The sequence below is a fragment of the Brassica napus genome, chromosome C6 (genome assembly GCF_020379485.1).
Source record: "Brassica napus cultivar Da-Ae chromosome C6, Da-Ae, whole genome shotgun sequence".
NCBI lineage: Eukaryota > Viridiplantae > Streptophyta > Magnoliopsida > Brassicales > Brassicaceae > Brassica > Brassica napus.
The window spans coordinates 38,962,595-38,989,082 of NC_063449.1; the positions used below are offsets into that span (position 1 = coordinate 38,962,595).

General features: G+C 34.7%; 5 protein-coding genes and 1 long non-coding RNA gene across 8 annotated transcripts; 2 read left to right on the forward strand and 4 right to left on the reverse strand.

The window, feature by feature from the left end:
* Positions 1–887: 887 nt before the first annotated feature.
* Positions 888–1,807, forward strand: LOC125588521. Its single transcript, XM_048759910.1, has 3 exons — positions 888–1,031; positions 1,103–1,309; positions 1,421–1,807. Exons 1-3 carry the CDS (start codon positions 888–890, stop codon positions 1,805–1,807), a joined length of 738 nt encoding a protein of 245 aa, XP_048615867.1.
* Positions 1,808–2,070: 263 nt separating this feature from the next.
* On the reverse strand, positions 2,071–3,895 carry LOC106393193. Its single transcript, XM_013833925.2, has 3 exons — positions 3,310–3,895; positions 2,952–3,252; positions 2,071–2,812 (listed from the first exon to the last, which is right to left on the reverse strand). Exons 1-3 carry the CDS (start codon positions 3,893–3,895, stop codon positions 2,071–2,073), a joined length of 1,629 nt encoding a protein of 542 aa, XP_013689379.2.
* A 2,231-nt stretch (positions 3,896–6,126) lies between these two features.
* Positions 6,127–8,957, reverse strand: LOC106395946 (putative F-box/FBD/LRR-repeat protein At5g44950). The gene is made up of 5 exons (XM_013836254.3): positions 8,749–8,957; positions 8,550–8,667; positions 7,506–8,471; positions 7,270–7,410; positions 6,127–7,183 (listed from the first exon to the last, which is right to left on the reverse strand). The coding sequence occupies exons 1-5, from the start codon at positions 8,868–8,870 to the stop codon at positions 6,836–6,838; spliced, it is 1,695 nt and encodes a 564-aa protein (XP_013691708.1). The 5' UTR covers positions 8,871–8,957; the 3' UTR covers positions 6,127–6,835.
* Positions 8,958–9,149: 192 nt separating this feature from the next.
* On the forward strand, positions 9,150–11,732 carry LOC125588643. Of its 2 annotated transcripts, XR_007324773.1 has the most exons (3): positions 9,150–11,075; positions 11,396–11,572; positions 11,654–11,732. It is a non-coding gene; the product is annotated as an uncharacterized LOC125588643 (long non-coding RNA). The 2 variants fall into 2 exon arrangements; XR_007324772.1 differs by having other exon boundaries at positions 11,396–11,732.
* A 5,965-nt stretch (positions 11,733–17,697) lies between these two features.
* LOC106395886 (putative F-box/FBD/LRR-repeat protein At5g44950) lies at positions 17,698–22,646 on the reverse strand. The gene is made up of 5 exons (XM_013836212.3): positions 22,191–22,646; positions 21,988–22,108; positions 20,925–21,899; positions 20,696–20,836; positions 17,698–20,607 (listed from the first exon to the last, which is right to left on the reverse strand). Exons 1-5 carry the CDS (start codon positions 22,310–22,312, stop codon positions 20,260–20,262), a joined length of 1,707 nt encoding a protein of 568 aa, XP_013691666.1. The 5' UTR covers positions 22,313–22,646; the 3' UTR covers positions 17,698–20,259.
* Positions 22,647–22,806: 160 nt separating this feature from the next.
* Positions 22,807–25,453, reverse strand: LOC106396642 (THO complex subunit 4C). 2 transcript variants are annotated; one of them, XM_013837094.3, is made up of 7 exons: positions 25,253–25,453; positions 24,796–24,992; positions 23,911–24,054; positions 23,750–23,818; positions 23,474–23,664; positions 23,324–23,389; positions 22,807–23,226 (listed from the first exon to the last, which is right to left on the reverse strand). In XM_013837094.3, exons 2-7 carry the CDS (start codon positions 24,973–24,975, stop codon positions 23,040–23,042), a joined length of 837 nt encoding a protein of 278 aa, XP_013692548.1. In that variant the 5' UTR covers positions 24,976–24,992; positions 25,253–25,453; the 3' UTR covers positions 22,807–23,039. The 2 variants fall into 2 exon arrangements, with proteins under 2 accessions (XP_013692548.1, XP_022551718.1); XM_022695997.2 differs by having other exon boundaries at positions 24,149–24,992; positions 25,253–25,270.
* Positions 25,454–26,488: the final 1,035 nt, after the last annotated feature.

Genomic DNA, 26,488 nt, shown 5'->3' on the forward strand with positions numbered 1-26,488 from the left:
GTTTTGTTCTTAAAAAAAAAATCAAAACACCCGAAAATTGGAATTGATACAGTGAGAATGCTAATTCTTTTAGGTTTTGTTGACATTGGTTATTGATAGAGTACTAAGAGACATTATTTAACTGAGCTGTGATATTTGTTATTAATAACTATTGTGTTGTATTGTATTCAATTTTTAGGTATGGAGTTGGAGTTGCCTAGTCGTTTATACGGTGAGGGGTTGGAACCTCAGGTTAAGAAGATTAATAACAGTTGCCGACTAAAACTTTTCGAGTTGCTGAAGGAAAAAATGGAGCCAGAATTCGATGAAGTTATGAAAGATCCCATTTTTTGCATATTATGGTTATCCGAAAGAATGATCTGAAGTTTTCGGCGAGGTTGGTACACTCTTTCTTGTGTAAGGAGTTGATGACAAGCAAGAGACATGAGAAGTGGTTCACTTTCGCTAGGAGGCCTCTGCGTTTTGGATTGCAAGAGTATCATGCTTTCACTGGTCTGAAAGTGAAGCGAGAGAAGAACAGTGGGTTAGTGACATGGAAAGATGATGATGGTTTTTGGAGCAAGCAGATAAAGACAAATGGAAAAAATAAACTTGCAGATCATAAAAAAGAAGCATTTGGAAGAGAGCAATACTGGACTTGGGGTGATAGGGTGAGACTGATATATCTTTGCGTTATTATGGGTGTGGTGATGGGGAAGGATGAGAAGGTGAATATCCCGCATCTGTACATGAAGTTGGCGATGGATTTGGAGAAGCTTCGGAATTACCCATGGGGTATGTACTCGTTTGATTTCATTCTGAAGCAGATTGATAAAACAAGGCATAAATTGGAGCAGAAGTAGGGGTATCTGATGGAAGGATTCTTGTTTGGTTTCCAGATTTGGATAATGGAAGCTGTTCCTGCTTTAGGAGAGATTTGTGGCACAAAATTCAGCAAAAATTTTACAGGTCCTCTGTGTGGTAATTGGAGAGGATGTGCAAAATGTTCTTATGAAGATATCATTGGCGTTGAAAACTTATTCCCAGAAAAGGTATGCATATATTTTTCTAATAAAAATGTTTATTGTCTTGTTCACTTTACTAATGATTTGATTGTTTTTAGGGGATTTTGCATTCATTCATGGAATCCCACATAGATGGAGTGGTCCTTTTGGCAACTGATTTTGTACAGAAGGATGAGAAGAAAGATGAAAGAGTGGATCGCATTTTGGATATGATCAATAGAAAACATGATTGGGAAAATCATGTTTGGGGAGTAAAACAAGCTACGAGCTCTGAATTTGAGGAAGCTACGAGCTCCGAATTTGAGGTAGCTGGCGAAGAAAAATGAGAAGATCAAGCAGCTGATACTGAGAGGGGTGAGAAGAGTCATGTTGCAGAGAATGTTGATGGCACAGCTGATGTTTCGTGAAGAAACAAGAGAAAACATGCGGACCGAGGAACAGAGTCAAGGAAGAAGAATGTCTTGTGCCAGCTAGCTGCTTCATCAAAAGGGAATATTGACACAAATATGAAAAAATTCTTGGAGGGTCTGGTACAAGCTTCTTTTACTACTTTTAGGGAGCAATTCTGTCAGCAGTTCTCGGACAGGTTGGAGAAGATTGAGACTGAGGTTACACAACTCAGGACAGCTTCGGAGAGAACTGAGCAGTTTGAGACAGTTGTAACCGACAAGTTGGGGAAAATTGAGGCTGAGGTTACACAGCTCAGGACAACTTTAGTGGTGACTGAATTGGTGGGAAAGAGTGATCAAGCAAGCGGTCCTAGCATGACCAAAGTCAACACTGGTCCTAGCATGACCGATTAGACTACAGATCGATCGATCCCGACGGATCGGACATCACAGTTTGTTAAAGGGATCGATTAACTCAGATCTTCTAACCAAGTTAATACATCATGAAAATTAAACAAAGTTCTCCCAAACTGAAACAAAGTTACTAAAATTCAAGCAAATATAGTCTGAAAGACTGAAACAAAGTTGTCACAAACTGAAACAAAGTTACTAGAAATCAAGCAAATGAAGTCTGAAAAACTTTCACTAAATTGTGAAGAACACAACAAACAAATTGACTATATTGGCATCTTGCAAGTTGCTCTATTATTACCACCAAAACCGCATCTACTGCACTTGCGAAGCTGACCCCCCTGTGATCCTTGTGATGATCGGATTTTGTCTTCAACAGTTTCATATCTGCGTTTTCTATTTCTTCCAAGAGATCTTCTTGTCTCAGAAGGTAGCACTTCAGAATTTTCCACAACTTGTGGGACGGACCATTCATCTTCGTGAACTGAAATGGGATTTATGCTTTCTTGATAAGCTTCTCTCCAAGCTCCCGTGGTATACAAAAAATCAGTCAATGTATATGGTTCTCTACCAACAAAGAAACCGGCTTTTATTGCATGTCTACAAGGGATCTTCAAGAGGTCGTACTTCCCACAAGAACAAGTCTGTTTGTCCAAATCAACAAAGCAGTCAATTGTATCGCCTTTAACAAGCAGTTGGCTATCGGTTACAGGGTAAACTCCGAAAGTTTTCTCCTTTTCGATTCTCCTATCGATCTTTTCCTCCACATCTATGGTCAAACGATGGGTGTGCTTTGAAATCAACTTCTTACGCTTAAAAAACCAGCGTGTCAGCATTTCTCTAATACTGTCCAACAAAGGAATTACGGGAAACTCTCTCGGCGAACGTAACACATAATTTATCGACTCTGCATGATTGTTTGTCCTAGTGTCATACATGTATCCATGAAATTGACATCTAGCCCACTTTTTGACATCCGCTTCCATAAGATAATTTCCAATTGCTGTACTGATATTGCAAAAATGAGCAATCGTCTTCTTGAAATCAACCACTATATAAGCCTTCGAAGCCTTAGAAATCCACCCAGCTAATCCCTTCCCCTCGAAATATGATATCACATTATTCAACAAATGATGAATACAAATACCATATCTCGATAGCGGATACACTTTCTCCAGTGCCTTCGCTTATTGACACTTGTCTATCCGAAATAAAAGCCAAACCATTATCATCAGCAACAACAACTTTTAATTGTCTCATAAACCATTCCCAAGACTGTTCATTCTCAGAATCTACTATCCCAAATGCAATAGGATATAAATTTGAATTTCCATCTATAGCAGTTGCAACCAGTAGCACCCCTTTGAATTTACTCTTCAAGAATGTTCCATCGACAACAATGACACGCCTCATGACTTTGCTAAAGCCTCTGATCGATTGACCAAACACTATAAACAAATATCAAAATCTACCACTGACGTTAGTCTCATAAGAGGAATGTGTACCCGGATTGGCCTCTCGCAGCATGTGCAAGTATTTTGGTATTTTCCCATAACTTTCCTCTGGAATACCTCTAACAGCGTTGACTGCATATTCACGGGAATCCCATGCTAAAGAATCAGAGATCTCACATCCATAATCACTACGCATAATCTGAACAATATCTTTCGCTTTAGGCCCTTCCTTGATACCTTCATATTTATGCATGATCAGACCGCCTATCGTTTTCGCTGAAGCTGTCTTTCCGGCACTGGTTTTGCTTGAAGGTGCGCAGGAATGTACACCGACATACTTCTTAATAATAAAATATGTGGAGCCTTTCAAACACTCTGCTCGAGCACCCCAAAAGCACACCTTATCAGCACATCTAATACACCAAACTGATTTATTGGAGTTGGTAACTGTGTAGTGAAAGTTATGCTTCATTGCACATAACTCAAACCTCGCTTTCAAAACTGTTTTGTTGAGGAAAAGATCTCCCGTCTTAACCAATTCGACCACCAGACTCTTTGCCGATTTTTCTCTGCTTTCTTTTTCAGAGTTGATGTTGTCAGCATCATAATCATCTCCATCAACCTCGTCTTGCTTCATCTTTCCTTTCTTCTTCTCGTTATGCTTGTCAGCATCATAATCATCTCCATCAACTTCACTTTGCTTCATCTTCCCTTTCTTCTTCTTGTTATTCTTAGCCCCCTTAACAATACTTGAAGTGGCCCCAATGTCACAAGGATTTCGCTCGTACTCTTCACTAGTACTTGCATCAGTTGGCATCTTATTAAGATCAATGTCGACCTTATTTGGATTTCCTTGCTTTGCTTTATATCTAACACACAATTGAGTTGACTGATGCTTCTTACAAAACCCTAGAAAATTTTGAACTTGCCGTGAGTTTCCAATGATCACCGGTGGACATTCTGATGAATTGATCAACCCAATAGGAAGGTAACTCAACTCCAAATCGGCATCCGTTTCTTCAAAACTGAAATCCTCTATAACGTTTTTCTGTAACTGTTCCAGAGAGGACTTCAATTCCAAAGCAAGTAACCTTCCCCCTTTATTTTTATCAATATTAAAACTCCAACATGAAGATACAACCAATTCCCAAACACCACATGAAGCATAGACATGAATCATGGTAGAAATAATGTGATCTTTTTCGTTTTTTTTAAATCGATTTTTTTACAAAATATAAAAGTGAATATTCCCAAATATTTTGTTTCCATATTTTTAGGAACTGATTTCTTATCCGTAGAATACAACTAATCTGTTGAAATCAGTTTCTACAGTTTTTTAGAATTATAGTGATGTGTAGATTTTGATTTCTACATGTTTTAGATTTATAGTAAATCTGTAGAAGTCGGTTTCTACGTGTTTTAGATCTATATTAATGTGTAGATTTTGATTTCTAAAGATTTTAGAATAGTAGGTTAAGCGCGGAATGTGTATTCTAAATATTTTTAGAATACTCCTATTTACGTAGATCACATATTCTAAACATTGTAGATTCAATGAAAAGTGGATTTCGTTTTCTACTTCGTAGAATGTCATTTCTACTTTATTTAGAACATAATCTGAAATTTATGATTTCAACTTTTTTTATAAGTGGAAAAAATACCACTAAGTTCATATAGGTATTTTATCAAAAGTTACTATTTTTCTAATTTTTTTTGTTTGTAAAACTATTTACTAAATTTATTTTCAAATATATTAAAGGGTGTTATAGGAAAAAATGACACAAAATAGAGATTAGTCTAAAGAGACATAGTTATCATTTTTTTGCTCTAAAAAAACAATTTTCCCAATTTTTATTTCTGTTTTATGAATAAGAAAAAAATCAGCTGAAAGAAACAAATCAATTGACAAAAGATGAATGATTCTATTGGGATATTAGATCTGTAGTAAAAAGATAAATAGAGATAGAAACCAAGTGGTTTTGGCTTAGTGTTAAATAGATTCTAGTTTGAGCTTCTGCACTGGGTTCGATTCCCGTTGGCCGTACATAGACGCCTTAAGTGACAAAAAAACCCTGATTTCTATGGATCTTTTGGTGATTAGTCGTTGAATCTAGAAAGTCTTTAGGATCACATCAAGATTATAAAAAAAAAAAAATAGGAAAAAAAGAGAGGAGGCAGAGGGGAGATGCGGTCAGTTGGTGAATATAGTTTTTTTTTTGTTATAGAATCAAAATTCCTTGTCCTATTTTGTTTACCAGTGAAAGCAAAAAAAAAATGGAGAATCGTAATTCAATACCAGGAAAATACATTTATAGCATACCAAATTGATCCCCGGCAATCTATAAACCTTACCATTTCGACTCAAAAATTTACAACTTTTGTAATTTTATTATAGCAACCAACATCACAATGCCGAACAATTTCAGTTCATAAAATCAGCTCAAGTTCATAATAATCAGCATTGTTATAGCTTAAATCTTCTTACATATTCCTAAAGCTAGGTAGCTTTTTCAAGTTTAATTAGTTTAACGTCTAATCGTTATTGTTATATATAATATGTATATGATTGAATGCTATGTTTGTGTAGTACGTTCGTAAAAATAATTAATGAAGTGGACATAGGTGGAGAGACATTACTGGATGGGGCGGGCAGATAATGATAATATTGTCTTCCATATTGGTCCATCCAATATCATTTTTTATCGTGACACATGATCCCTATCTATTCTATTCCCTGAATATGCTTTTAATTTTATTCCCTCTTAAGCAAAAGAATACACATATTTATATAAGATATGTGACACTAAATCATTTATCCAAGCCCTGATTCTAATTGGAACGCAAATTTCGTTTTGATTTTAGTTGATAAATTTTCTCTTAGGATTAAAGTTTGATATATATATATAGCTTTAATTGATCTATTGATACGCTAAAACTTAACTTATGTGAATTTTACCATCATTGGTCATATGCTATTTTTGTCAAATATGTGCTGCTAGCCTCATAATTGATATATAATTTATACATGGTGAAATAATAAAAGTCACCAACAAAAAAAGAACTTTCGAATAGTTAATGATTTTTATATGCAGATTAACAAATGGCTACAATAATATTTTGCGGTGAATATGGAATTGTAATTAGACGGAAAAATGTGGGCCAACGATAAACATTTGACACAAATATGTAGCAAAACGAATTCGACACATAAAATATAGAAAATAATAAATTAAACATGGCGGCAGGAAGACTCATAAAGTAGTTTTTGCTTTTCTTGGCCTAAATCTCTGAGGACTTGACTTTAAGACAAAATCCGATTGGGCCTCTGTTGTGCTAAGCGGTACTACAACGAAGAAGTAACTGAAGGAATGAGTTGGGAAAGTAGAAAGCCCATCGTCTATTCGAATCGTTTTCTTTCGTGGCAATGGCATCACAAAAGAAAATATGCATCAAAATTAACAGAGAAAATGGTAGTAATCACGTGAAGAAGACCAGATAATCATAAAACCATATCCTCTAAAATGCTAGGCCATACTCCATTTTTTCACAACAAAATATACTATTCCAAAACAGATCTTCAAAGAGATGTCAGATGATTGAAGATTTCACATCCGGGAGAACGTATTGTGAACGTAGGAAGCGCCTCCGAGATCTCTAAGACGCTGTTGGTCACAGAAGAGAAACACAAAACGAGTTTCTTGAGGACCAGTGAGTTCTCAAGAATATACCTCACTAGTTCAGTCCAAATCTTCTTCTTGTGCTTCGATACTTTGGTTCTCTTGATGTACCTCGCTCTTTTGTTCCCAGCTTTCTCCACAGTGGCCACTTCTTTAACCTCCACACACTCAAGCGTACATAGTAAGCATTGTGGCACAACGGTAAGCTCAAGATTCGCTGGTTCTGAGTCCTTCAAATAAAGCAAGTGCTGCCAAACAAAATAAAAACCAAATTAATTAGGTAATATGTTCTTAGGCCAAAACAAAATCATAAAGTTAAGTAACAAGAACGTACCAATGTGAGGTGTTTCAGCTTCGGGCAACCTTGAAGAAAATAAGGCAAAGTTTGTAATAAGACGGTGCAGAACGAAGCCTCTAAACGAGTTAAGTTGCAAAATTTGGTGAACGGTCCATGTTTCATGCAAGAATAAAGGACCTGCAATAAGAACATAATAACAATTCATTTGGTGTTACAAAATAAAATAAAAATAACAATAACAATTCATTCATTGTTTTGTTATAAATGCATACCTCGAGTGTAGGCTGAGAGATGATCATATGTCTAACACTAGGTATCCCTTTTAGAAAATCACAGATAATAGCTTTCTTGACCTGCAAGGTACTAGTACCGAACTGTGTATCAATGTCGACCTTGAACAAGGAACTCGGATTCTTCACCACAACTTTATCAGATAAATCATCTCTGAAGTTCATATACTTGAGCCCCGGAGCATCAACCTCAACAGCATACTCTTTACCATGAATTGTTCTGGCACGACTAAATTTCACACAAAACCTCTTCAGACTGAGAGATCTCACACGCAGAACAGGTACATTGTCATCAAAAACCCTAAACACCGTCAGATCTTCAAGAACAGGACAGCCAGAGATGAGCTTCTCTACGATCAAAGGATCCTTGGTGATAATGTCTTCGAGATGCATGGTCTTGAGACAAGGCAGAGAAACACCAAACTCAGGAGGATCCTGCATTCCCACGTTTGCAAGCTTGAGAGAAACCAAAGTGTTGCTCTTGTAAATGTTAACAGGTACGAGATCGTTGGTGAGAGGACGCTTGAGTGTGCCACTGCCAACGTCTAGTTGTTGAACTCCACGGTTAATCACTCCGGCGATGAACTCACTGGTCCCATGGAGACAAACATTGCGTCCGTTGTACGTTATCTTGAACCTCTGCAGACGCGAGCCACGGTTGATCTGGAGAAACGTGGCGATGAAGTTCTTGATGGCGGCGGGTTCATGGGAGTGCAACTCAAGTCCTGGGACCTGAAGCCATAGATCTTTAAATCTCTTCGATAAAAAGTTTGTCTTGATGGAATCTTTGGTAGGAAGGTATAAGAGTATCTGAGTTATCAAAGTGTCAGGAAGCGCGCTGAGTCTATCTGAAAATCTCATATCACGGAGACGGTACCATTGTTCTTTAACTTCCTTCTCAAGATAATGTATGCGAACTTCAAGATCACGTGGATTCGAGTACTCCTCCTGCCAACAAGAATCAAATCATCAAGAACTAGAAGAATGAGACTTATCAGAATTGGTAAAAAAAGGTTTGAGACGAACCACTGAGTTGGCCGAGTTCATCAGTTTAGACTCTAGATAGTCTGTGTATATAGAAAGAGACATTTGGAGTATTTTACTAGACGTCCCCGGAGTTACTCTCCGTTGTAAGATAACATTACTGGATAGATTGAGATATTGTCAATACGTGAAAAAGGAATAAAAGCATTGAATGAAAGAAAGAAAGAAAGAAGATCGTTACATTCTTGTTCGCATAGCTTGACGTGATGTGTCATTGAGACGATTCTGCCGAGGATGAGGAAGATCATAGTCCTGCTGCATTTTGAGCAGGGATGAAATAAACGATACGAAAGTTTGAGCCATTCACAATCGGAGACGAAGAGGAGGATGATCGGAGACGACGAACAATTGGTGGGCATCAAAAAGCAAGGGTTTATATCCTTTTTATACGCATAAGTTAAATATATTTCCTGAAAGTTTAACTCTATATATTGTCTCCCCATTAATTGAATTTCTTTTGGTAACCTTTTAGTTGACAAATTAAATATAGTTTTTCAGATTGTGTGTTTGAGTTTTAATTAGGTGTACTAGATTTTATTTAAATTTTTAAACTTTAACTAAAATCACTCAAATAACTTCAAAATTCACCTAAATCCCACCAAAATTAAAACACTCTACAACTCCTTAAATATAGTTTTTGGGTTTGTAAAGAGTAAAATTTCAACAGAAACTGTAAGATATTTTATTTATTGTTTTCTTAGGTTCTAATCCGTGCCAAAATACAAAATCGTAATTTAAAACTAAAATTTGGGCCAAAATATGAAATTTTATTTCATGAAAATTCAATATTGAAAAAGATAAACTACACCTGATTTTATATATTTAATATATTTTATTAGATAAACTTTTAACCTGTGCCAAAATGCAAGATCATAATATTTTAAAACGTCATTTTAATCTGTACCAAAACGCAATATCATAATGTTTTTATTGAACGAAATATTGTTATTGATTTATTAAGTTATATGATTTTAATGAAATGAAATTCATTCTGTTTAAGTAAGATTTAAGCGTTTGATAAAATGATAACTATTTTTATTTCATCAAATCTATTATAATAAAGTTGAAGAGAAACTCTTCACAATGCGCCACATCATCCCTCATATCTCTATTTTGTGTCACGTGTCGAGAAAAGAGAGGGTTTTTTTTCTTTTATTCTTCCAATTCGTGGATTTTCTTCTTCTTTTTTCTTTGGTGTTTCTGGCTCGTTCATTAGCTGGATTTTCTGATTATTTATTGGGCCTTTCTATTTATTTATTGGCCTATACTTTGATATATGCAACCCGTTTGTGTTTAGAATTAGGTGTGCCATCTTCAGCTGATCGACGCCGTCACCTTCCATCGTCCCCGACTGCGTTTTCGTGTAACGTCTTCGTTTTCACTTAATATCAAGCTTTAAATCAATCATTAAGCTTCACCCCACCTTTCTTCCCACTCTGTCTCATTTATTCTCATTAACAAGCGGTGTTTGTAACAGATCCAAGGTCGAGCTATAAATAAGTGTTTTGGAGCGACGAAGATATGCAGCATTGAGATATCTTATAGCTTAAGAAATCCGACGGATGCCTTCAGTTATGTCGTTTTCCTATGTTCTTCTCGCCAACTTGAGAGCAGACCATTGCTCAAACACGGCGGAGGTGCGTCTTCTGAGGTTCTGGGAACATAATTTCCATTTTTCTTACATTAATTAATGGCTTCGTACAAACATAAGTTGACTGGTATATAGGGAAAGTAATCTTTGATTCTTGATCACACAAAATTAATATGGATTTATTATGTTTAAATTTCAGTTTAATTTCTGTATTGCTTTCTACAATTGTTTAAATTTTAATACAAAATATTTTTTTTTAATAATTTATCCCCAAAAATATATATATTTCATTCCCACATTACTTTTTTATAACAATAACAAAAAAAATACATTTCAAACTAAAACAAAGCTAAATGTCTAAACTTAAACTTCAAATGCCGAGGCTATAACATACAATTCACCATTTCCTTCCAATATATCTTCATTACTAAACCTAATAGACATTATCTTCACTACTAAACCTAATACACATTATTCACCATTCCGATCATGAATCTCATATTCGTTACAAAAAAACAATCTATATATAATAGCAAACCCAATTTTGATGCTAGATGACCTAATCATTTTTTTATAGGAAAATAAAATTTAAATCTAACGGTTTAGTTTAACAATATTTTGTAATCTAACGGACATGAACATCTCTTATTTATAAGATCCGACGTCATCAATCTCTTTCACCAAAAGTAAATAAGATCCGACGTCATCAATCTCTTTCACCAAAAGGCGTCTCAATCAACTGCTCTCTGAACGAGCACCCCTTATCTTTGCAAAGGACACCTCATTTGCCTCCTTTCGGATTCAACCCGTCTCTAAAATCCATCTATATATTGAAGTTTCAGATTTCTTATCCCTTTGCATATTCCATCATCATTCTGTCCATTTACATTGTCCATCATCCTCATCCAGTTTTAGATGTAAGAATTTCTCTCATACAGTTCATCACCATCGTAGTACATGTATTTGTCTTTGGTTTTTTTACTTCGTTTATTATCTGGAAATAAATCAATCCAGTGTTCGTTGTTTTATTTAAAGGGACAGATTTTCAAAAAAAAAATTAACTGTTTGGTACTGCGTGGGAGGAGATGGAGTGAATCACGTATTCTTTTTGGCCGAAGAACAATCTATGTCCTCAGATTACTTATAGATTTCGACTTATTTTGTCTCTGAAATTGGAAAATTCCCAAATATTTCTTACTGCAGTTGATTAAAATGTATTTTTACTTGTATGGTCCAGCACAGCCTTAATAACATCCATAAGTGCATCACTCACGCGTGTGCCTTGAAGTGGAGAAGTTTGGAGTTGGAAAAGAAGTAGAGAGACTCCAACCGTGCGTTTCTATGGGAACCTGATCTTTATGATGTCACAAATCATTAATTTATAAATACAAGCATAATCTATTCATAATAGAAGGTACGTATTAATGTAAATTTTATGCTTTTGAGTTTTGAGTGATTAAAAGATTTCATATAGTTGTGTTGTTCTGTTCCTCAGAAAGAAACACTGTAAAAACAGATGAAGAAAGAAACCAACGATGAGTTCATAAAAAGTTGTGATTATATTTTTTAGTTTCATGTTTGTAAAGTCGTGACTTGTTGGAAGAGTCACAAGTAGTTTTCTCTACGGTTACTTAAGAAATCTATGTAAGTCATGTTGTCTTATGTAAAAAGTGTCAACAATAAAAGATAAATTTTCCAAATGTATTTTGTTCTCTTTAATTTGTCCAACATTCTTTACTGCCGCACCAGTCTCTCCCGTTTAACAGGCACGTAGTTGATATTGAAGGTTCCTTGATAAATGAGGTTGGTGAAAGGTTGCAATGGATTATACCTAAAGCTCATTAGTTTGCTGTGTTCACATTATTACAAGGCAAGGCAATGTCAAAGATTAATCCCTAATTGCTTGCTCGATTAGATACCCTGAAACTCCAGACCAAAGAGGAGAAGAAGTAAGTGAATTGTTTATACGCTGCGGTGTTTTGTTATATGATCCGAAAAGCAACTTACTACAAACTAACTTCTCCAAAACTCTGGAAGGGATCCTCCCTCTGCAACATCATGTGTGAAAGTATATGACTGAAGGAGAATGACCAGTCCAATAACTTACCAACTCTCCCAATAACATCAAATTCAAAAAACCAGTTCTATATATTGTCATCAAGTTCAGCATATGACTGAAGGAGATGCAACACGGTGCTGGAGACAAGCCTTGCCGTTAGAGATCCATCGCCTCTCTCTTATGGTCGCTGTGCATCGGATCCGAGAGGCTTTGATGTAGAGAAGAGACGCACGTACGCGGAGCCATCACGTAGAGCACTTCCGGTGCCGATCACCAAGTCATCATCTCATCGGAGGAGGGTCCGAGATCCTTGCCGTGTCGCCGGAGCCTTTATCAACTCTCGACGTAGCCGTGATCATAACCGAGAGATGCGGAGGAGGCACGATCTAAATTGGAGTTGCGGCGTTTAACACCAACCACCACCATCGTTAACCGTGAGACATAGGAGGGGAAAGCCATGTCACCGGAGAGTCGTTTCATGATCACCGAGTTTGAGCCAGCCACCATCATCAACCGTAGTCCAAGCCGTGTAGCAGCTAAGTGTTATCTTCTTGTTACTTGTGTTACACGCAACATATTTAGCTTAAGCTAAATGTTTCATGCGTAGGAAACATGCAGCTTTGGATGTTATTATTCTAAAACCTAAACAAGCTTTGTTGGGCGAGGCATTTTCCCATTATCTCTGACCTTGGCTAACATGACGGTGTTTTCTCGAACTTCTCTTACACGGCTTAAGACCGTATTAAGTTTCTGAAGTATGGGGATTTGAATCCAACGAATTAAATATTATAGATATTGTAGTTAATGGATTATATTGTTTCCTAAGTTATTCTTAACTACAATGGAAGTTACTTTATTTTGTTAAGAATTGTTTAAGATCACTGACTTCAATTTTGTTGGTAACGATTTGTTTTTTTTATGAAGAAGTTAAGTCTCTTACTCGATTCCTTCAATTAATAAATAGTAGATTGTATTTTCATTTGGTTACAAAATCTATATTATTATGTCTAATAGCCGACTGCAAAAAATATCATCATTGTAAAACTCTCTACAAAGAATATTAGTGGTTTGGTAACGTTATTGGGTAATATCAAGAATTTAGGGTTTTACAATAATGATACTTTTTGTAGAGAGTTTTACAATAATGATATTTTTTGCAGTCGGCTATTAGACATAATAGTATAGATTTTGTAAATATGGTTTAGGGTTTGTGTATTGGGTAATATCAAGAATTTAGAGAATATAATACGTATTGACGTTTAGTGTGTTTCAGAATAAATCATGTGTGAATTATGTTACCATATATTTGTGTATAAAAATGAATAATATTATAGTTACAATTAGTTTATGAACGATGAGTGAAAAAAAGCCATAGGTTCAACTATTTTTTAAAAGTTAATAACAAAAAAGTATAAAAATAAAGAGATTAAAACGTGGGTGTTACCCATACAGTTTTAATTAAAAATTAAAAATTAAATAATGAAATGGCATAATCTTGTAAATAAGTTGAAAAATAAGGACATAATTTTAGTAAAGGTTGTGTTTTAATAGTATAGATATGTGAAATAGGTGAAGAGTGGAAAACATGCCAAGAAAGTAGCATCACTTTGGATACACCAGATCAATTGCTTATTTTATTTTTCAAATTAGTTCACTATAAAATTATAATTTCATAGAAAGTATGGTGATTAATGATCATACTGGATTTTGCAAAATACATGAAATTCTAGGAAAGTAAGCTTTTTAATTTCAATCAACAATTTTATGAAAAAAATCATGGGTTTGAATCTTGAAACTGAAAATAAAAAAAATTCTTATAATCATCATATAGTTTTGTGACTATAACCAATTATTTTATGAAGAGTTATAAAGATATTATGTATGAGTAAAAATATTAAGGTTCCGATTGGTGACATGTAGTATTGAAATCGAGTTGCAATATGTATTACAATTCGATGTAACTTGCAGTAAAAATCATGTGGTAAAAACTGTAACTTTACGTGGTAAGGTTGCAGTAAAAATAAAAGTTACAATTTAAAGTATAGTTTTTAATCAAATAAATATAAACATAAGACAATGAATTATTATTAATAACAAAAAAACATTAACCTATTAAAAATAAATAAATAATAAAAATAAATTTTAACAAAAATTATGTTGCAATATATATTTTTCTAAGAACTATACTTACGGATTATAATATTTATCAATAACAAAATAATTTATAAATTTCTATTACAAATAAAATTTACAACTAATAAGATTTTGTAAAATAATAATTAAAAAGAAGAAGTTAATAATACAAAAATAAGAAAAAGGAATAGAATAAAAAATCTTTGACTAACACAAAATTAGGTGAAGTTGTATAATATTGTTAAAAATATTTGGAATTTTTTTTTTAAAGCAAAAAAATGATAACTATGTCCCTTTAGACTAATCTCATATACTTTATGTCCCATTAGGCTAATTATTTTCAAAATGGCAATAATTCCCTTAAAATTATAATTTTAAATATAATAAATAATGAGTTCGATCAAGCGGAATCGATCGATCCGAAATTACAAGGTCTAACTGATCGATTGATCCTGATCATTATGCAGAACAAAAAAAACGCGGAGCATATACTGATCGACCAGGTCAATTTTACTCGATCGGCAAAGGTCCATTTCATACGGATCGACCGATCTCGAATTATAGACCGATCGATTCGTGGAAGTATAGATATGAATCATGGTAGAATTAATGTAAAAATTTTGTGAACAATCAATGGAATATAGAAGACGGCGTGAGAAGAAGGTTACCACTTTTTTCGTTTTAAAAAAAAAAGATCGATTTTTTCAAAATATGAAAGTGAATATTCCCAAATATTTTGTTTCCATATTTTTAGGAACTGATTTCTTATCCGTAGAATACATCTAATATGTAGAAATCGGTTTCTACAGGTTTTTAGAATTATAGTAATGTGTATATTTTGATTTCTACATGTTTTAGATTTACAGTAAATCTGCAAAAGTCAGTTTCTACGTGTTTTAGATTTATATTAATGTGTAGATTTTGATTTCTAAAGATTTTAAATAGGTAGGTTAAGCGCGGAATGTATATTCTAAATATTTTAAGAATACTCTTATTTACGTAGATCACGTATTCTAAACATTGTACATTCAATGAAAAAAATGGATTTCGTTTTCTACTTCGTAGAATGTCATTTCTACTTTATTTAGAACATAATCTGAAAATTATGATTTAAACATTTTTAGAACTGAAAAAATACCACTAAGTTCATATAGGTATTTTATCAATAGTTACTATTTTTCCAAAAAAATTTGTTCGTAAAACTATTTATTAAATTTATTTTCAAAAATATTAAAGGGTATTATAGATAAAAATGACACAAAATAGATATTAGTTTAAAAGGACATAGTTATCATTTTTTTTTTTAAAAAAAAAAACAATTTTTCCAAAATATTTCTAGAAATAAGAATAAGATATTGCCATGGTGGTTTTGGAAATATAAATAACATTTTATTTACAAACAAAAAATTCCAAAACATTGAACATGAAAGCTTTTTTTTACGTGGTGTGTTTGGAATTTATTATGTTCACTTGTAATTTTGATAGAAACTTTAATTATGGCTGTACCTCAACTCTAAAACATGAGATTAGGCATGATGTTGCATTAATTTTGATTTAACAATTTTACAAAGGGCATAACTCAAAATTGTAACTCAATCATAATACATGATAACTCAAAAGTAAAATCCAAAAACTAAATTTAATGCATGATTGGTGACATTTTTGAGTTATCTATGAGTTAGACCTTTAACTCAAACTAAATCAATGATACCACGTGTTACCAATCAAAGCCTCAGTAGTCAAGTTTTTTTACATATGTTCAATTTTCAACGTACGAAACAAAAGCCAGCAGCTTACCATACAATTATGTTTATCCAATATAATATTCGCATGAATATATTCATTCTAACAAATTCATCTGTTGGGGTAACATCTTTTAACACTTGTCTCTTTTATATAAATATTATTGTTTCACCAATTTTTGTTATATACGTTTTTACTTTAATAGTTTTATGATCACTTTAATAGTTTTATGATCATATATATTACTTTTCATGTATTTTCACTATATTTTATTTTACAATTTTTCCTTCTGGAGTGGAATGTTATAAAAACTATGTATTTTATCATCATTTTTAGTTTATATATTTTCACATATAATCACTCTAAGCAATTCAGTGTTGATAATAGTGCAATGGAAAACGATGACAAGATATTTGATTTTTAAGAATATTTATATATTTTTTATAGCATTAAACTAATTTTTGAAAGAATTATTAGTATTTTAATTTTAATAAAATTTTATATTATTAAAAAATTGTGTTGTATTTTGTTATCTATCTAATTTTAGTATCAATTATAGTTTATTTTAAAATATCTCACTTTATATATAAAATTTAATATATAGCTTCCCCGCGAATTCGCGGGGTCTGAATCCTAGTATATATAAAACATAATTGTAAAATAAAAGTCGCACAATTAAAACAATATATATAGAACGAACTTAACATCATCATGTATAGCAAAATGTTGGCTGCTGATTTCATGAAAAACTAAGCACCAATACTAACCTACATAGTAAAAAAAAATGTACAACATAAACAAAATATTTATAAACACAATAAACAACTGCTCCGCGCGTAGCGCGGACAAGCCACTAGTATACAAATAAACATATTCAAATGAATACATATATGTAATAACTATAAATTAAATTAACACTATATGGAATTTATTATATAAAATTTGCTGACCCGTTATACAAAATACATTATAAAATAGTATATAATAAATATGATATATCTAACATTTTCAAAAATAACAAAAGGAAAATTGTTACTACTTCATTTTGGACGTGTGGAAATGGAACAAATGCTCTAGCGAAATATGTAGACCAATACAATATTCAAAACCCTTGTTCAATTTTAGGCTATTTAAGATTTTTAATATATTGGCAATTACTTATTTAAATATTTTTAAGCTTCCATCTTAAGATTTTTCTACTATATCTTAAAAAAAATTAATGTTTAATATTTAAATATTGATATGTTGTAACCATTTTTAACATGACAGAATTATTCTTAATTACATATGATAATTCAAAACTAAATTTAATAGCACTTTTCGTGATATAACATCTAATATCATTGAATAGTGTTTATATTTTAATAATATAGATAAATTATTTTATATAACTAATGACGCAAATCTTATATTATAATAAGGTTTCTGTACGCTTGGATTTATATACAATGACATATTCCATTTTAAATCATCCCTATTTAAATTTGTTTATGATACCATGAAATTAATTTGATGTACAAATTAAGTCATCCCTCTTAAATTCATCCCTATTTCGTATGTATGGAATAATATATGTACCACGAAAACATTTCAAATCGCTATTAACATATCGACTCTACCGATAAGATTATAGAAACCAAGTAATATCCGCAAAACAATGAGCATGATTGGTTTAGACTTCAGAGCCTTTTACTTAAGTAAAACGACTTCAATAATCCAAAAAAAAAAATTCTTAAAATTTGCTTTGCTAATATATTCATGCCTTTTTTGCTTGATCACTTTTTTGGTGTCTAATGCATGTTTCCTTTTGATGTAGGAGAGTCAGATTTGAAGACAAATCTTGTTATAGGAGAAGGAGGATGATATGATCCTAACCGGCTCATCTCTCACTCCAGGCGGCCAGCTGATGAATACCCTTGGGAAGCAGCAGCTGGACAATAATGAAACCGACTTCAAATCAACAAAAGGAGGAAATTTTGGTCGACCAATCACCTATGGACAATACATTTTGTCGAGCCAAAATCATATTGGATTTTGAAGATTTGAGAGGTGGCCGCAATATCCACATTAGCGACCTAGTTAGGCCACCCTAGTTCCAACCATCGGTTATACTACTTTTTAATGGACCAACAAGCAAATCACCGTGTTTGATCATCCCAACATGACCAAGAAATCTCATGATCACGTTCTTGACAAATGGCGTAAAGAGAAGTGATTTTGACCCATTTTAACAAAATCATAACAAAATCACTTTTGTTGGCATCACTTTGATTTTGTTTGAAGGAAAATTCGACGAGAACTAAGGAAAATTATTTACTGGCGTATTTCCATCGAGATAAATAACAAAAGGATGCCAACAAAAGTCTTGGTTGTAGCCAGGCCAAGAAACGTCCACCATTTTTTTATATCTGTTCAAAGTCTTCATTTCTAGTTTTAGATTTCTTATTCTCATCATTCTTTCTTGCTTTCTACAACTTATAAAACTCCAAGAGCCACGAAATAAAGAGTGTTGAAGATACTCCCTCAGTGTTAAGCATACTTTTCTCACCCACTTCAAGGGTGACATCGCGAGGGTGTTTATCTGCTACATATTTCATGGAATCGTGAACACGAAACAAAGAAACTTTCAAATCCTGTAACATGGTGTCGCATTCCCAAAGTGACTGTTCCAGCTCAAAGTTTGAAATTTAACCGGGTACAAAAGGAACAAACGTCGGTGTATCCGACCATAAACAACCTTGAAAGGCGTCGTATTGATTGCAGTGTGATGGCTCGTATTGTAGCTGATATCTTCCCAGCTCAAATACTTACTACGCAATTTAAGATAATTAAGAAGAAGAGAAACATCTCAGATATGACTCTAGGCATCGATTCAATATAGTGTTTAAGAACACACTTAGCAATTGTATAAAGACAACTTTCTTTATTAATGTTTAGAAACTATCTCAAAACTAAACACTCAAAAGCTCTTGTATTCTTAATCTTCTACTTATTATCAAAGTCACAAATCAACTTTGAAAATTTATAGGAATATTCCTAAAATAAAATAGAAAACTTCATTTTTTCCTATTTCTAATGGTAAATAAAAAACTAATACAAGTAAATAGCTTCCTTTCATCCCTAACCAGCTTGTTAAGAATAACATGAGCTGCAAGCTATTGAAGCTTACCCAACATTAAAAGACCTCCGTTTTTCGTTTGTTTATGGATGAAACGCAATACTATATTTGAGTTTAGTACCTAAAACCCGAAAGCATTCACGCTAAAATCCAATGAGAAAGATTTTATATGTATCATAAAATATATGATGGAAAACTGTGTAAATTCACCACTTCACACACAAAGATTTCAGCAATATCCGATGCAGTAAATGGGTGTTTCATGCCAAAGAAAAGTGTGCATTTTCTTAGTCTGTCCACAATTACCAATATTGGAGGTAGGAAAATCTTCATTAAGGGTTGAAGTATAGTCATGTCAGCGATAGTGTGGATGTCGTATGGGTCTGACAAATCCCACACTGAGATAGATATTATTGGACAGAATGGAGTACATTATGCCAATGAAAAGAACACTGGATTCGTTTCAAAGTTTTGAACACTCCGGAATGTCCTCCTTGAATACCGTCGTGAAGGATCAAGGGAAGAAAGTGTGATGCTTGCGGAATCAACAAGCAACATTTGAACCAAACGCGTCCATTAATCATAGTAAGACCTTTTTCATAGGTTCACCAGGTGTGATCTGACTTTTAACACTCTGTTGCCTTCATCCTGCTCAATTTATGCATAAAATATCTTTCGGGTGAAAGACAACATGAACACTCAAGGACATACACAAGCTGCTACCGATCCACCGACTGCATTTGACACAATAAACCATCGGCTGCCTTGTGTTTCTTCTTGGGCAAGTAAACCCCGTTGCAACGTAGCATAATGGCAGGAACGTGACCTCATTGAACATAACGTCGTTAGAATTGGGCCAAATTGTGTTGAATTCTATTTTGTAAACAACGAAAAACATTTAATGTCCTTTTTTGATCTGTCATTCAAAAAAGTGGAACCTTATATAAAACTTAAGGTAAGTATAGCAATACTATAACTTAGCTTTTCTTTTACACTGGAGAAAAAAAAACATAAGGTTCAAAGAGATTATTCCTTCCTAAAAAGATCTTCAAAGAGATGTCAGATGGTTGATGATTTCACATCCGGGAGAACGTATTGTGAACGTAGGAAGCGCCTCCGAGATCTCTAAGACGCTATTGGTCGCAGAAGAGAAACACAAAACGAGTTTCTTGAGGACTAACGAGTTCTCAAGAATATACCTCACTAGTTCAATCCAAATCTTCTTCTTGTGTTTCGATACTTTGGTTTTCTTGATGTACCTCGCTCTTTTCTTCCCAGCTTTCTCCACCGTGGCCACTTCTTTAACCTCAACACACTCAAGCGTACATAGTAAGCACTGAGGCACAACGGTAAGCTCAAGGTTCTCTGGTTCTAAGTCCTTCAAATAAAGCAAGTACTGCCAAACAAAATAAAATAAAAACCAAAATTAGTTTATGTGTTCTTAGGCCAAAAAAATCATAAAGTTTTTAGTAACAAGAATGTACCAATGTGAGGTGTTTCAGCTTCGGGCAACCTTCAAGAAAATGTGGCAACCTTTGTAATAAGACGGTGCAGAACGAAGCCTCTAAGCGAGTTAAGTTGCGAAATTTGGTGAACGCTCCATTATTCATCCAAGCATAAAGGATCTGCAAGAACAACAAACATAATAACAATTTATTTGGTGTTAAAAAAAAAAAAAAACAATTTATTCATTGTTTGTTATAAATGTATTACCTTGAGTGTAGGCTGAGAGATGATCATATGTCTTACACCAGAAACACCCTTGAGAAAATCACTGATAATAGCTTGCTTAATCTGCACGGTAATAGTAGTGCTCATACCAAAACTGAATTGTGTATCAATGTCGATCTTGAACAAGGAACTCAGATTCTTAGCCACAACTTTATCAGATAGATTATCTCTGAAGTTCAGATACTTGAGACCCGGAGCATCAACCTCAACCGCATACTCTTTACCATGAATTGTTCTGGCACGACTAAACTTCACACAAAACCTCTTCAGACTGAGAGATCTCACACGCAGAACCGGTACATTGTCATCAAAAGCCCTAAAAACCGTCAGATCTTCAAGGACAGGACAGCCTGAGATGAGCTTCTCTACGATCAAAGGATCCTTGGTGGTAATGTCTTCGAGATGCACGGTCTTGAGACAAGGCAGAGAAACACCAAACTCAGGAGGATTCTGCATTCCCACGTTTGCAAGCTTGAGAGAAACCAAAGTGTTGCTCTTGTAAATGTTAACAGGTACGAGATCGTTGGTGAGAGGACGCTTGAGTGTGCTACTGCCAACGTCTAGTTGTTGAACTCCACGGTTAATCACTCCGGCGATGAACTCACTGATCCCGTGGCTACAAACATTGCGCCCGTTGTACGTTATCTTGAACTTCTGGAGACGCGAGCCACGGTTGATCTGGAGAAACGTGGCGATGAAGTTCTGTATGGCGGCAAGTTCATGGGAGTGCATCTCTAGTCCTGGGACCTGAAGCCATAGATCTTTAAATCTCTTCGATAAAAAGTTTGTCTTGATGGAATCTTTGGTGGGAAGGTATAAGAGTATCTGAGTTATCAAAGTGTCCGGAAGCGCGCTGAGTCTATCTGAGATATGACGGAGACGGTACCATAGTTCTTTAACTTCCTTCTCAAGATAATGTATGCGAACTTCAAGATCTCGTGGATTCGAGTACTCCTCCTGCCAACAAGAATCAAATCATCAATAACAAGAAGAGTGAACTGTATATGGATAAAATCAGAATTGGTAAAAAAGGTTTGAGACGAACCTCTGAGTTGGCCGAGTTCATAAGTTTAGACTCTAGATAGTCTGTGTATATAGAGGGAAACCTTTGGAGTCTTGGAGTGTCGGTCGTCGGGGTAGGGCGACTCCGTTGTAAGATAACAGTACTGGAGAGATGGAGATATTGTCAATACAGTGAAAAGGGAATAAAAGCATTGGAAGAAAGAAAGAAAGAAAGAAGATTGTTACATTCTTTTCCGCATAGCTTGACGTAATGTGTCATTGAAAGGTTTCTGCCGAGGATGAGCAAGAGCATAGTCCGGCTGCGTCTTGAGCAGGAGTGAAATAAACGACACGAAAGGTTCAGCCATTCGCACTCGGAGAAGACGAACAATTGCTGGGACTCAAAAAACCAAGGGCTTATATGCTTTTTATACGCATAAGTTAAATATATTTCCTGAAAATTTGACTCTATTGTCTCTCATTAATTGAATTTCTTTTGGTAACCATTTAGTTAACAAATTAAATTTAGTTTTTTGGATTGTGTGTTGAGTTTTAGGTTTATATAGCATAATATATGGAAAATTAAGTCGTTAGAAATTATTTTGTTTCCTTTTTGATATTCTTAAATTAACTCCATTGTCTTTTCTGAGTTTATTTTGACTTTTGATACCGATTTTTTATATTGTCATTTTCTTATTTGAAAAGTGAAAATTCACTTTTTTAACTAAACTGTTGTCAAAGCTTCATACATATATAAATAATTCCACCACTTGTTGGATGTATAATCTGGAACGGGATGCAAGTACTAATTTGAATGGAAAGACGGTTAATATTCTTCAATAAATGTATAAACACACATTAATGTAGTTAAATAATCCAATTAGAAAGCAAAAGATGACACTATTATGCGAGAGCTTTTAATTTACAACTAAATCTCATTTAAACTTCAACCAGGTGATGTAAAAGAGACGATAAAAAATAATCCAAAGCAGAGCATCCTAAAAGAAATTATAGCAAAGAGCGTATTCGAGAAAGAAAAAGATAACATTAGACAAGGATAAAGCACAGAGCAAGATGCAGAGACATCGAGTTTGCTCAAGAGATGTTCATTGCTTCTGCGTGATATGTTTCGAGATCCTTGTCTAGTTCTTCAGCCGACTTCTCCACCGCCTTCTTTCCGCCTCGGCCGCCTTTATTCCCTCTGCCACCACCGGCTTGGCCTCGGCCTCTACCACGAAACCCTCCTCGGCCACTTCTTACGCCACCTCCTTGTTGGTTTCCACTGCCATAAATAGAATGTATGATATGATTAGTTATAAAACCTATACATGATCGGTCACATATGATTAGATGAAAGCAACGTAAGCGATATCACTTACATTGGAAGGCGTCTCATAGAAGGAGCTGCACTTCTTCCTCTTCCTCTCCCACCTCTAATTCCTTGTCTGCAAGAATCAGACACTTAAGTCTTCACGCTTGATCATCAAAGACACGCAATCTCAACTATGCTACAAGAAATGGCTACATACCCAATGGAAACAGTTCTCTTCATCCTTCCGTTCAATCCGGTTACATTAACACGAGCTGCAACAGGAGCAACCTCGTTGTTTCCACCAAGAATCTCCAATTTCATTGACCTTCCATCCAACAGGACATTGTTGTATCTCTTCATAGCTTGAAATGCATCACTTCTTCTCATGTACACAACTTCCGCCGAGCCCTGTATCACACACACACACATCTGTAAAGACCTTTGAACCAGAGCGAGGAAAAAAAAACAGAAGTCAAGATATGTTGGAACTTACATTTGGACGCCCGTTCTGGTCATAGTGAATTGCATATCTTTTCATCTCTCCAATCTCACCAAAGAGTTCCTAGATACCACATGGTAGCACAACGTTTTCTTAGGAAACTCCTCATCGGACCATAATAACAAAGCACTGAACCATAGAAGTCGAGGCTATACCCTGATATCTTCATTTGTTACTCCCTGATCAAGGTTGGTAACATAAACAGTAGTTCCAACCTCTATTCCAGTCACTCCAACAGATCTCATGCTTTCTTCAAACAAACCATTCTGCCATGGCAAGTTCTTCTTCCTGCGGTTAAGCTGTTAAGTGGAACAGATAAAGTCAGCCAAAAGGGTCTGTAGAATCTGGGAAGCCACATTAATCAACAAAATTTCTTGAAAGACGAGAAGCCACCCTTTTATCTGAAAGTCCTATACCAGTCAAGAACCATCGAAGGATAAAATGTGGTGAAAACAAGCAATTTTTGATCAGCTTCATACAAATCTCACTGGTGATATCACAGTCTCTGATGCCAAAAACATAGTCCTTGGAGAATCAAAAACTGAGACAGCCATCAGACTCCAAAGAAATTCCAGATGTAGCAAGAGGCAAAACATGAACTTCATGCATCGTGCACATTCCTCAACTTAAAGAGACTATCTAAGTTTGCTGAAATTCCCCCCAACCACCACGAAAGTCATCAATCCAGATGACCCTAGGTGGACTAATACAGCTCCCCCACTAAAAGTACAAAACTTCTGCTCATCTAGGCCTGTTGAAATCATCATATTTGGCCATATAGACCACTAAGTAGACAAGGACAAGGAAGAGGCTTTTCTAAGAAAACTCCTCCATAAACTAGTAGATGTTAGAAGAGCTTTGTAGTCTGAGTCCCAGAGGAAGTTTTGAAAGCTAAAAGTGTGTTAAGGCGAATGCAAAATCAAAAGTGCTTCTCCAAGAACATTTAGAGACTCGTTTATCAAACGCTATGCTTCGTTATTTGGTGTGCAAACTCAGAATTCCAATCATACAGAGAGAAGATCCCAGATTCGTGAGCTTGCCTTGTTTGAGAATGATGACGGCCTAGCTTTCACAGCTAGAGGACCTCTGCGAACAGGTCCACCAGCTCCTCTTCCAGCACCTTTAGCTCCACCGCGGGAAACTCCTTTACCAGCAGACTTTTTAGCGGCCTTGCTCCTCTTAACCATTTCATCAAGAGACATACTCAATGAGTCCGCCATCTTCAGCTCAATTAAATCTGGAAAATACAATCAAAATTAACAAATCAAACAACAGATTCATCGCATAGAGATATAAATTCAAGCCTCATATATACAAATCAAAGATCCGACGGAAACTCATATCTCAAAGCGCTAGATCTACAGATTCCTATGATCTAAACCTAAAACAGACGTAAATTCTCAATCGAAAAGTGAAAACGAATCGAATTCATTCAGACGAATCATCAACGGATATAAATTAGCTGAACAATTAGCAAAAGACGAATCGAAATTTTACCAGATGAAAGATCAAAAGACGGATCGAAGAAGATGTAGAAATCGGCTCGTGCGAATCGATTGGGGGAATTAGGGATTTATCGTCTTTGAGAAATTGGGAGAATGGGGGAACGTGTTTTCGGCTCAAGGGAGATAGATATTTAAATAGGTCTAGGTCAATGGGGGCAAACTTGTTAATAATTTTTATTATGGGGGTGTTTTCCGTCTTTTTGTTTTAGATATTAATTGGAAAAACCAAAGGTCGGCGATAAAAGAGAACTTGCCAGCTAAGAGACGTTTACGCGTTTTGTTAAAAATCTGTGTTTACAAAACAAGCACTATAATTAGCGAAAATACATCTTTTAGGTTCTTACGGCCTGATCGGTCTAACCCGATCGGTTGCAGTTGCGGGAGTTTACGAATGTAGATAAGACTGAGAATTTGAGTTTTAGGTCGCGGGTTTCGCCCCATTTGACCCGCTGCAAGACGGGTACGGGTCGAACAATTAGAAGAAAATTGATTCGCAAATGCGGGTGCGGTTATGAGTATTTTATGCGGGATGGATGCGAGTCGGTGAATTTTGAATCGCGGGTATCCGTCAACTCGCAAAAAAATGTTTTTTTTGTTAAAAAAAATATATTTTTTTAGAAAAATACAGGAATGTTTAAAAATAATAATTAAAAAACTTAAAAAATATATAAAAATTTAATTAAAATTTTTAAAATATATAAAAATTTAATTATAAATATACTATTTATAGTATTTTTTAGAAAAATTAAATTAAATAATTATTTAAATATATATATATAACCCGCAGGTCCCGCATGTTACCCGCAGAATTAATCGGGGCGGATGCAAGTATAAATATATTTGTTCTCGGGTTGTGCGGGTCGGATTGTTTGACCAAAAAAAATTGAAACATGCGGGTCAACGGGTCAGCGGGGCAGGTTTGACCCGCAACCCATCCTTAGATGCGGATGGTTGTGGTTTTAAACGGTTTTAAGAGATTTGTACAACTGGTACTGCGGTTATAAATTGGTGCGTTTGCGGGATAACAATAGTTACATTTTATATAATTATAAAAATTTTAGTTATAAATATAGTTATATTTTATTTATAATAATAGTTATATTTTAAGTCTTTCTATTATTTCAATTTAAAACTTTTATTTTTATTTTTGTATTTATATTGTTTTAAAAAAAGAAAAAAATTACCTTTGCGCAACTGCTCGCAACCACAAACGATAGCTAGAACCGGT